At 37.4% G+C, this 12320-nt stretch overlaps 2 protein-coding genes across 2 annotated transcripts; both read right to left on the reverse strand.

The window, feature by feature from the left end:
- Positions 1–386: 386 nt before the first annotated feature.
- LOC145231258 (sodium- and chloride-dependent GABA transporter 1-like) lies at positions 387–5860 on the reverse strand. Its single transcript, XM_080096331.1, has 12 exons — positions 5648–5860; positions 5455–5586; positions 4064–4304; positions 3628–3760; positions 3394–3528; positions 3234–3337; positions 2700–2793; positions 2492–2635; positions 2137–2274; positions 1595–1804; positions 1297–1473; positions 387–764 (listed from the first exon to the last, which is right to left on the reverse strand). Exons 1-12 carry the CDS (start codon positions 5808–5810, stop codon positions 678–680), a joined length of 1758 nt encoding a protein of 585 aa, XP_079952457.1. The 5' UTR covers positions 5811–5860; the 3' UTR covers positions 387–677.
- Positions 5861–6749: 889 nt separating this feature from the next.
- Positions 6750–12223, reverse strand: LOC145231915 (sodium- and chloride-dependent GABA transporter 1-like). Its single transcript, XM_080096382.1, has 12 exons — positions 12011–12223; positions 11818–11949; positions 10427–10667; positions 9991–10123; positions 9757–9891; positions 9597–9700; positions 9063–9156; positions 8855–8998; positions 8500–8637; positions 7958–8167; positions 7660–7836; positions 6750–7127 (listed from the first exon to the last, which is right to left on the reverse strand). The coding sequence occupies exons 1-12, from the start codon at positions 12171–12173 to the stop codon at positions 7041–7043; spliced, it is 1758 nt and encodes a 585-aa protein (XP_079952508.1). The 5' UTR covers positions 12174–12223; the 3' UTR covers positions 6750–7040.
- Positions 12224–12320: the final 97 nt, after the last annotated feature.

The raw sequence follows: 12320 nt of genomic DNA on the forward strand, positions 1-12320 counted from the left end.
GACGCACCAGAGCGTCGCGACGCACAGTTTGAGAACTACTGTCATAGGCTATAGCGCATATAGACTATAAATGAAAAAAACTGGCGTATATTTATTTTAAGTACGACAAACCGTATCCTTCCTGACCGATCTAATTAAATATCTATTTCTTGCGAACATTATTCTGGAGGTCTCTCTACAAACCGTCGTCATCACATTACATTGAAATAGCAATTTTTCCTATTACTGGTCGACATTCTAAGAAATCTTACGCAGGAGGTCGAATGCTACAAAAATGCTGGAATGTGCGTGCAAAACAACGCCAGCCTGGTTTGCTATCTTATTTATGTAATTGGATAATCAAAACATCAGGCAGTTTTATGTTTCACCTGATGACCAGATCCATGCCTTTTAACGCAATAATTCAAAGCAAGTTAAATGTCTTTGAACTATGACTCAGTTGCCGCAATACAATTTTAAACAGTATTAAAATTTAAGATTCCAACCACTTAGACGTTTTGAACACTGCTGGGTATGTAACAATCCTAAACATATTGAAATCTTTGCAAGAACAGAAATGAAGCGACCAAATGCTTGACTTTTTGACGTCAAATCAAACCATCATCCCAATAAAAGAAAATCAAATAGCAAGTGAACATGTGGGATTTGTTTAGTCTATATCATCATCGTGCAATGTTTTACGAACATTCTTTCACTCTAAGGGGTAAATCTTCTTGCTCGGCGACTTGCTTGGATTCGTCTTTAAAATTTTGAGGCTGAAATAGCTGTAAGAAAATTTGGTACAAATGTTGAAAAACAAGCTTTTAGATTTACATGTAATTCACTCAATAAACAATATACGTGTGCATGCATAAGAAAAAATTGGGATGGGATGACAAATACGTTCTGCATTGTTTTTTTTACAACTTATGTCAACCTTAAATATATTTTGTCGCAAAAAATATTTATCCAGATATATGGGCTATATATATATATTGAATAATTTTTATGTGCAGAACTCCTGTTTTTCATGCAATGTAAAACCACCTTGTAATAAGAAGTAAGTTCATGGGCTCCTGGTATTAACCACCAGTTTGACTCGACTTTATAATGCAGTTGATACAGTTGATACTTAAATATACACGACGATTAATATGATGCCTAACGCCTATCCGGTTTTAGAGATTTTATTTAGTAAGAGGGCCAATTTGTTTTCATTGCGATTTTTGTAATGTTATCAAATATGGATTTCAAACGTAACTCTGCAATTCATAGCACCGACTGAAGAAGTCTACATTGCGAAGCATAGTCTTTTACCTGATAGATGTCATCTCCACTTCTGATCGTCCGTACAATTTTGTAAATCGCATATCCAGGAATAAATACGAAACACATGACACTGATCAGGTGACCCACAACTTCTGTCCACGGGGGAAACACGTATTCGTTGTATTTCAGAGGTTCAATCGTGGAAATGTAGTAGATTGATAACAGCTGTGACATTTTAATATTGAGATAATTTGACCCCATTGTGAAGTAGCGTATTTAATGCCAGTAAAGTTTTCTTTTTTTGCAACAAAAGATACCACTTAGAACTAAAGTCGAATTTTTTTACCGCAGTTATTGCAGGGCTGACAAACTTCCACGATATCTTAAGCCATAGTCTTCTTCCCCGATGATCTCCGGTCATTTTGACGATATCTTTCCAATATCGTTCGAACCCGTAGAACCACGCCACCGCCACACACTCGCAAGTTGTGATCAAGAACCAACACCAGCCAGAGTTCGCGTAGCGATTGAGAAGCTCAAATACGTAGACTCCTCCCTGCCACAGTTAGAAGAAAATATATTTAACTGCGGATTTGCATTTAAATGTTTTGCGAGTAAAAACGCTATATTTTGATGAATATGTATTGAATGATTTAATGTTTTGAATGAACGATCCATTATAATGGCGTACGGTAGGCTATTTGTAGTGTGAAAAAATCGTATCCATATTTTATTGTAAAGAATCTTTGATTTAAATTCAAATTAAACTTTAAAACATCGGGGATGTTTTCTAAGAAATTTAGGACTTCCAAGTTGGTTTATCTGCAGAAATATGTTGTCATCTCATTAAACAGTTTAGAAGTAACAAAAATACTTTCTTTCTTCTACCTGTGTAAGCATTGGTAAGCCAAGAAGCATGAGAAATGTGCAAAGTAAGGCTTGTGAAATTTCTCTTCCGTATCGATGTTGGCGTACCGTTCTAACGTTATCCATCAGTACTGCAATAATCGCCTCAAGCACGACAAACTATAAAACAGCTGAAAAGTTTCAGTGAAACTTTTTAAGTTTTCTTTGCTTTGCTTCCAGCCTATTGGTTTTTAAAAGAACCGATTTAAGCAACCTACTAGTTTATAGTTTATCGCTTGAACTCGACCAAGCCGTCAGTCCTTCCACTCTCGATTAAGCGTTTGATGTAGACCAGGCTTAAGTTGGAGACTTTCCACAAAAATCAAATACGAAATACCTGTGAATCAAATCCGAGCAATAATATTGTCACGAAGAAAAGTGCGCTCCACAACTGCGGAAACGGAAGAAGTGACAATGCTTCAGGATAAGTAACAAACACAAGACCGGGTCCAGATGTTGCCACATCATGAATAGTTGTGTTCTACAAACATATGTGCGGTTTGATCAGCAGAAAACTTTTATTGAACGAATGAATGGACATTTACTTGGTATGTTGCCATATAACCAAGGGTTGAGAACACTGCGAATCCGGCTATAAAACTTGTTAGAAAGTTTCCAACGGCTATTGCAACAGCATCTCTGACGAAAATTTGAAACAAACTATTGTGTTGGAAAGTTAAGTTCCAAGTTATTTTAGGTTCGCTGTTTTCTAAAATTGTATTGTTGCATGCCGGTATGTAAGTTAAATCATCAGAACAACGACCTTTAAGTGGATCCCAAGTGTAGGTTACTTTTGGATTCGAATTCTTGAATACAACGACCACATAAGGAACACCCATACGCCCAAACAATTTTTTGTGATGTATTTATCACCGTGTTGGTTGGTGGATAAGGTGCTATTGAAAAAGTGGTTTGACTGGACGTTAATTAAGTAAAAATACCTGTGACGCGTTTTCAGAATTTCTGAATCGATTTTGGCAAAGTCAATTTTGAACAAGTGAACTAGAACATACCGACTATAGTTGTAACTCTAAGTACCCGCGAATTTAAAACCTAAATTACTTATCATGATATATCACCTCCAAAAGTTGTGATGGTAATTGTTGTAACTTCCGAGAATAATTAATGTGCCCAATCCAGGACCATTCGTGTAGATAACTTGAGAGCAAGCTCCTACCCAAGTCTGCAGGGAAAAATGATAGTTTACACATGACAGGCGAATGCTTCAATATTGGTTACCGAAATTTCCATTAGCTTTTCGACTTGCGGTGTCAGGTAGAAATATATTCCACTCCATGCGCCCTCAAGTGTCGCACTTCGTATTGTTATAACCACGATAAGGAAAACTGGAAGTGTAGCAGTCACATAAACAATCTGTAAAACAGATGGAAAACTTATGAGCCAAATTCTATTTTCAACAACCCCAAAAAGTAAAGCTTGCGTAACCGATCGTATCTTTACAATTTTCGTTACCTTGGAGGTCCATTTGATGCCTTTAAAGGTGCACAAATAGAAGAGGACCCACATTATCACATTGTAGAGTACCAGATCCGATCTAATGCTTCCTACTTCATTGATGCTTGTGGTAAGGTTTAACACTTCACTCCTGTATAATGCAATCGGAATAAGTTGTTACAAATTACGTACTTGCCTGTTTGACATGCAAAAATAGTCAAAACCCATCCGGATAAGTCAAGATATGTTTGAGACCAATTTAACTTTGCGCACCGTTATACATTATTATCGACCTTACAGAGAGACATGTCAAATCAATTGTTTTTACTGTCGTAGGTGTGTTTTATTTTCTACATCAACTCTAATCGGTCTACTCTAAATAACAACATTAAATCATTTCGTTTGTTTTTAAATGTAATCGGGCGTTTGCTATTTATAGTCTTTTTATTCTTACTTCCAATATTCAGTGGCTGCAGATATAGTTTTATTTTTCTGCCCATGAGTGTGATTTAAACTTGAGTTTAGTTGCATTTCACCAATCGTTGTGCACGCAGCTGTGTTCCAGGGATTGTCGCATGAAGCCCAGGGGAGCTTTGCAGAAAAACTTTTGACGAAAAATTTGGTTGACCACACCAAGACGATAGGATAAATGAGCTTCATCAACAACTGAATCACCAATTGAGCGAAGGCAACACCTGCAATGCACACACATTCTAAAAATGAAGCTAAAGCTATTCTTGGAGCGAGCGACACTTTTTCAAGTATGTTACCAGTGGTGGGATTCAAATTTTTTGTCGGGTTCTATCACAAAAGTCATATTTTTCAGCCGGTTCTGTTTACAAAAAGTCCATTGACAGTAACCAGTAATGCTAACCGGTTCGCTGATAGAACCAGTGCGAGCCAGCTGAATCCCACCACCGTATGTTACTGTATAGGGTAACCACCAAAGCAGTTCGTAATATCCATAGCGTACCATGTCGCCTAAAGCGCCGAATCCATAACATGGAATATAATACAACAGCATAAAGCCCCGGGATTACCCAGAATTCGACAGTTTCAAGCGCCTAAAAGTAGACGGATCGGGTGGTATAAAACAAACCAAAAGCACACAAATCAGTATAGCGGTCTCGTCATCACAAAAATAATGGATCCTATAGTACTTTAAGAGAAAATATTATCTATTATTTTGGAATTGGTAATAGCGACTTTTTTCCGACACAAGTGATACTACTTCAATAAAGGAAGCATAACTTATTACCGGCTTCCCTTTCTTTGAGTGGATCACACTTTGATGAAACGCGGTAATTGACACTCATTAAACAATATGGACAACAACACCCTTTGGAATTTTAGAAAACCCAAAATATTTTTACTAGAGCGTTTGTACAGTAAAGTTCGCTTAAACCAAGCTGCAACTACAATGCTCAATGTCAGCGAAAAAAGTTTTTGCATGTAGTAGCAACTTCGTTACGTGAAAATTAAGCAAAAATTACTAAATTACAAGTCGCACAGTAAACTGCTTCTGTTGTTTGGTTGAAGCTCAACGGGTCATCTGTTAAGAATTTTATATTTGATAGTGGCATCCCGAGTCCGAATCAATTTTTGTCTCATGGCTTGACGAGTCAAGTCAAGTCTTTTCATTGCTGAGACTCAAGTCAAGTCAAGTCAAGTATTTAAAAAAGGTGACTTTAGTCGGACACGAGTCGAGTTACTAAATCAAATCTCCCAATCACTGCATACACGTAACAATTAATGCCATGGATTCCTCTTACTTACGTCGTGTTTTGCACCGTATTCGCTTGAGCATCAATCTCGGATATAGCTACAAGTTTTTGTCATAATTACCTTTGAAAATAGGGACTTCTGACCAGCTTTTAACCAGTCCCCTCCGCAACTTCTGGCCCAGAGAAATTTCGAGGACGATTAGAGGAACAGCAATCACTGCACCGAATACCAGGTATGCGACAAGAAATGCACCTATGAAAGCATTTCAATGCTAGTACAAGCTCTCTGCATGATAACTGTTATTTTGTCTTACCTCCTCCATATTTGAAACACATGTACGGAAATCTCCAAACGTTTCCTAACCCAATAGCGTATCCCAACGCAGCAAATATAAAGTCCCACGATTTCTTCCATTCTGGTCGCGGCTTCTTTTGGTCAATAGATCGTTGTTTATTACATTTATCCGATGAATACATGATAAAATTTATACGCCTCTCACGCGTAAAGTCTAAAACCAATTGACTGATCCGCCTATAGTACAATTCATTTTAACTTTGCTTGAGCTTGACAGTTCCTTCTTGTCCAAACTCGTAACGTTAGTCTTTAAGCTTTTATTCACTGCTATCAATTACATTATTGTTTTTTGCGGTTTCAAGGTATTGGCATCGAACCTCCGGTAACTTTTTGCATATACCTGAGCCTGTATTAAACCCAAGTTAAAAAGCAGGTCTTCAGAAGCAACAAGGTTATACAACTGCTTATGAGATGTTTTGAACACTGTTGAGTATCTACCACAGCCCTCTCAAATTATTCAAGTGATCAAGACATTTTTGTAATACCCATTTTTTTATACGCCAGTGGTTCTCAAACTTTTTCTGTTGCGACGCCTCTGGAAAAGTTTTCTGGTCTTGCGACGCACCAGCAAATAAAAGTTAGTGAGAAAACTTATTATTAAAGTTGTGTTTATTGATACAACCACAAAAAGCCACGAAACGCAACTATTCTGCGACGCCCTTGGAAAATTGAAACGACGCACCAGAGCGTCGCGACGCACAGTTTGAGAACTACTGTCATAGGCTATAGCGCATATAGACTATAAATGAAAAAAACTGGCGTATATTTATTTTAAGTACGACAAACCGTATCCTTCCTGACCGATCTAATTAAATATCTATTTCTTGCGAACATTATTCTGGAGGTCTCTCTACAAACCGTCGTCATCACATTACATTGAAATAGCAATTTTTCCTATTACTGGTCGACATTCTAAGAAATCTTACGCAGGAGGTCGAATGCTACAAAAATGCTGGAATGTGCGTGCAAAACAACGCCAGCCTGGTTTGCTATCTTATTTATGTAATTGGATAATCAAAACATCAGGCAGTTTTATGTTTCACCTGATGACCAGATCCATGCCTTTTAACGCAATAATTCAAAGCAAGTTAAATGTCTTTGAACTATGACTCAGTTGCCGCAATACAATTTTAAACAGTATTAAAATTTAAGATTCCAACCACTTAGACGTTTTGAACACTGCTGGGTATGTAACAATCCTAAACATATTGAAATCTTTGCAAGAACAGAAATGAAGCGACCAAATGCTTGACTTTTTGACGTCAAATCAAACCATCATCCCAATAAAAGAAAATCAAATAGCAAGTGAACATGTGGGATTTGTTTAGTCTATATCATCATCGTGCAATGTTTTACGAACATTCTTTCACTCTAAGGGGTAAATCTTCTTGCTCGGCGACTTGCTTGGATTCGTCTTTAAAATTTTGAGGCTGAAATAGCTGTAAGAAAATTTGGTACAAATGTTGAAAAACAAGCTTTTAGATTTACATGTAATTCACTCAATAAACAATATACGTGTGCATGCATAAGAAAAAATTGGGATGGGATGACAAATACGTTCTGCATTGTTTTTTTTACAACTTATGTCAACCTTAAATATATTTTGTCGCAAAAAATATTTATCCAGATATATGGGCTATATATATATATTGAATAATTTTTATGTGCAGAACTCCTGTTTTTCATGCAATGTAAAACCACCTTGTAATAAGAAGTAAGTTCATGGGCTCCTGGTATTAACCACCAGTTTGACTCGACTTTATAATGCAGTTGATACAGTTGATACTTAAATATACACGACGATTAATATGATGCCTAACGCCTATCCGGTTTTAGAGATTTTATTTAGTAAGAGGGCCAATTTGTTTTCATTGCGATTTTTGTAATGTTATCAAATATGGATTTCAAACGTAACTCTGCAATTCATAGCACCGACTGAAGAAGTCTACATTGCGAAGCATAGTCTTTTACCTGATAGATGTCATCTCCACTTCTGATCGTCCGTACAATTTTGTAAATCGCATATCCAGGAATAAATACGAAACACATGACACTGATCAGGTGACCCACAACTTCTGTCCACGGGGGAAACACGTATTCGTTGTATTTCAGAGGTTCAATCGTGGAAATGTAGTAGATTGATAACAGCTGTGACATTTTAATATTGAGATAATTTGACCCCATTGTGAAGTAGCGTATTTAATGCCAGTAAAGTTTTCTTTTTTTGCAACAAAAGATACCACTTAGAACTAAAGTCGAATTTTTTTACCGCAGTTATTGCAGGGCTGACAAACTTCCACGATATCTTAAGCCATAGTCTTCTTCCCCGATGATCTCCGGTCATTTTGACGATATCTTTCCAATATCGTTCGAACCCGTAGAACCACGCCACCGCCACACACTCGCAAGTTGTGATCAAGAACCAACACCAGCCAGAGTTCGCGTAGCGATTGAGAAGCTCAAATACGTAGACTCCTCCCTGCCACAGTTAGAAGAAAATATATTTAACTGCGGATTTGCATTTAAATGTTTTGCGAGTAAAAACGCTATATTTTGATGAATATGTATTGAATGATTTAATGTTTTGAATGAACGATCCATTATAATGGCGTACGGTAGGCTATTTGTAGTGTGAAAAAATCGTATCCATATTTTATTGTAAAGAATCTTTGATTTAAATTCAAATTAAACTTTAAAACATCGGGGATGTTTTCTAAGAAATTTAGGACTTCCAAGTTGGTTTATCTGCAGAAATATGTTGTCATCTCATTAAACAGTTTAGAAGTAACAAAAATACTTTCTTTCTTCTACCTGTGTAAGCATTGGTAAGCCAAGAAGCATGAGAAATGTGCAAAGTAAGGCTTGTGAAATTTCTCTTCCGTATCGATGTTGGCGTACCGTTCTAACGTTATCCATCAGTACTGCAATAATCGCCTCAAGCACGACAAACTATAAAACAGCTGAAAAGTTTCAGTGAAACTTTTTAAGTTTTCTTTGTTTTGCTTCCAGCCTATTGGTTTTTAAAAGAACCGATTTAAGCAACCTACTAGTTTATAGTTTATCGCTTGAACTCGACCAAGCCGTCAGTCCTTCCACTCTCGATTAAGCGTCTGATGTAGACCAGGCTTAAGTTGGAGACTTTCCACAAAAATCAAATACGAAATACCTGTGAATCAAATCCGAGCAATAATATTGTCACGAAGAAAAGTGCGCTCCACAACTGCGGAAACGGAAGAAGTGACAATGCTTCAGGATAAGTAACAAACACAAGACCGGGTCCAGATGTTGCCACATCATGAATAGTTGTGTTCTACAAACATATGTGCGGTTTGATCAGCAGAAAACTTTTATTGAACGAATGAATGGACATTTACTTGGTATGTTGCCATATAACCAAGGGTTGAGAACACTGCGAATCCGGCTATAAAACTTGTTAGAAAGTTTCCAACGGCTATTGCAACAGCATCTCTGACGAAAATTTGAAACAAACTATTGTGTTGGAAAGTTAAGTTCCAAGTTATTTTAGGTTCGCTGTTTTCTAAAATTGTATTGTTGCATGCCGGTATGTAAGTTAAATCATCAGAACAACGACCTTTAAGTGGATCCCAAGTGTAGGTTACTTTTGGATTCGAATTCTTGAATACAACGACCACATAAGGAACACCCATACGCCCAAACAATTTTTTGTGATGTATTTATCACCGTGTTGGTTGGTGGATAAGGTGCTATTGAAAAAGTGGTTTGACTGGACGTTAATTAAGTAAAAATACCTGTGACGCGTTTTCAGAATTTCTGAATCGATTTTGGCAAAGTCAATTTTGAACAAGTGAACTAGAACATACCGACTATAGTTGTAACTCTAAGTACCCGCGAATTTAAAACCTAAATTACTTATCATGATATATCACCTCCAAAAGTTGTGATGGTAATTGTTGTAACTTCCGAGAATAATTAATGTGCCCAATCCAGGACCATTCGTGTAGATAACTTGAGAGCAAGCTCCTACCCAAGTCTGCAGGGAAAAATGATAGTTTACACATGACAGGCGAATGCTTCAATATTGGTTACCGAAATTTCCATTAGCTTTTCGACTTGCGGTGTCAGGTAGAAATATATTCCACTCCATGCGCCCTCAAGTGTCGCACTTCGTATTGTTATAACCACGATAAGGAAAACTGGAAGTGTAGCAGTCACATAAACAATCTGTAAAACAGATGGAAAACTTATGAGCCAAATTCTATTTTCAACAACCCCAAAAAGTAAAGCTTGCGTAACCGATCGTATCTTTACAATTTTCGTTACCTTGGAGGTCCATTTGATGCCTTTAAAGGTGCACAAATAGAAGAGGACCCACATTATCACATTGTAGAGTACCAGATCCGATCTAATGCTTCCTACTTCATTGATGCTTGTGGTAAGGTTTAACACTTCACTCCTGTATAATGCAATCGGAATAAGTTGTTACAAATTACGTACTTGCCTGTTTGACATGCAAAAATAGTCAAAACCCATCCGGATAAGTCAAGATATGTTTGAGACCAATTTAACTTTGCGCACCGTTATACATTATTATCGACCTTACAGAGAGACATGTCAAATCAATTGTTTTTACTGTCGTAGGTGTGTTTTATTTTCTACATCAACTCTAATCGGTCTACTCTAAATAACAACATTAAATCATTTCGTTTGTTTTTAAATGTAATCGGGCGTTTGCTATTTATAGTCTTTTTATTCTTACTTCCAATATTCAGTGGCTGCAGATATAGTTTTATTTTTCTGCCCATGAGTGTGATTTAAACTTGAGTTTAGTTGCATTTCACCAATCGTTGTGCACGCAGCTGTGTTCCAGGGATTGTCGCATGAAGCCCAGGGGAGCTTTGCAGAAAAACTTTTGACGAAAAATTTGGTTGACCACACCAAGACGATAGGATAAATGAGCTTCATCAACAACTGAATCACCAATTGAGCGAAGGCAACACCTGCAATGCACACACATTCTAAAAATGAAGCTAAAGCTATTCTTGGAGCGAGCGACACTTTTTCAAGTATGTTACCAGTGGTGGGATTCAAATTTTTTGTCGGGTTCTATCACAAAAGTCATATTTTTCAGCCGGTTCTGTTTACAAAAAGTCCATTGACAGTAACCAGTAATGCTAACCGGTTCGCTGATAGAACCAGTGCGAGCCAGCTGAATCCCACCACCGTATGTTACTGTATAGGGTAACCACCAAAGCAGTTCGTAATATCCATAGCGTACCATGTCGCCTAAAGCGCCGAATCCATAACATGGAATATAATACAACAGCATAAAGCCCCGGGATTACCCAGAATTCGACAGTTTCAAGCGCCTAAAAGTAGACGGATCGGGTGGTATAAAACAAACCAAAAGCACACAAATCAGTATAGCGGTCTCGTCATCACAAAAATAATGGATCCTATAGTACTTTAAGAGAAAATATTATCTATTATTTTGGAATTGGTAATAGCGACTTTTTTCCGACACAAGTGATACTACTTCAATAAAGGAAGCATAACTTATTACCGGCTTCCCTTTCTTTGAGTGGATCACACTTTGATGAAACGCGGTAATTGACACTCATTAAACAATATGGACAACAACACCCTTTGGAATTTTAGAAAACCCAAAATATTTTTACTAGAGCGTTTGTACAGTAAAGTTCGCTTAAACCAAGCTGCAACTACAATGCTCAATGTCAGCGAAAAAAGTTTTTGCATGTAGTAGCAACTTCGTTACGTGAAAATTAAGCAAAAATTACTAAATTACAAGTCGCACAGTAAACTGCTTCTGTTGTTTGGTTGAAGCTCAACGGGTCATCTGTTAAGAATTTTATATTTGATAGTGGCATCCCGAGTCCGAATCAATTTTTGTCTCATGGCTTGACGAGTCAAGTCAAGTCTTTTCATTGCTGAGACTCAAGTCAAGTCAAGTCAAGTATTTAAAAAAGGTGACTTTAGTCGGACACGAGTCGAGTTACTAAATCAAATCTCCCAATCACTGCATACACGTAACAATTAATGCCATGGATTCCTCTTACTTACGTCGTGTTTTGCACCGTATTCGCTTGAGCATCAATCTCGGATATAGCTACAAGTTTTTGTCATAATTACCTTTGAAAATAGGGACTTCTGACCAGCTTTTAACCAGTCCCCTCCGCAACTTCTGGCCCAGAGAAATTTCGAGGACGATTAGAGGAACAGCAATCACTGCACCGAATACCAGGTATGCGACAAGAAATGCACCTATGAAAGCATTTCAATGCTAGTACAAGCTCTCTGCATGATAACTGTTATTTTGTCTTACCTCCTCCATATTTGAAACACATGTACGGAAATCTCCAAACGTTTCCTAACCCAATAGCGTATCCCAACGCAGCAAATATAAAGTCCCACGATTTCTTCCATTCTGGTCGCGGCTTCTTTTGGTCAATAGATCGTTGTTTATTACATTTATCCGATGAATACATGATAAAATTTATACGCCTCTCACGCGTAAAGTCTAAAACCAATTGACTGATCCGCCTATAGTACAATTCATTTTAACTTTGCTTGAGCTTGACAGTTCCTTCTTGTCCAAACTCGTAACGTTAGTCTTTAAGCTTTTATTCACTGCT

This window comes from Phallusia mammillata, chromosome 1 (assembly GCF_965637545.1).
Source record: "Phallusia mammillata chromosome 1, kaPhaMamm4.hap1.1, whole genome shotgun sequence".
NCBI classification, from domain to species: Eukaryota; Metazoa; Chordata; class Ascidiacea; order Phlebobranchia; family Ascidiidae; genus Phallusia; species Phallusia mammillata.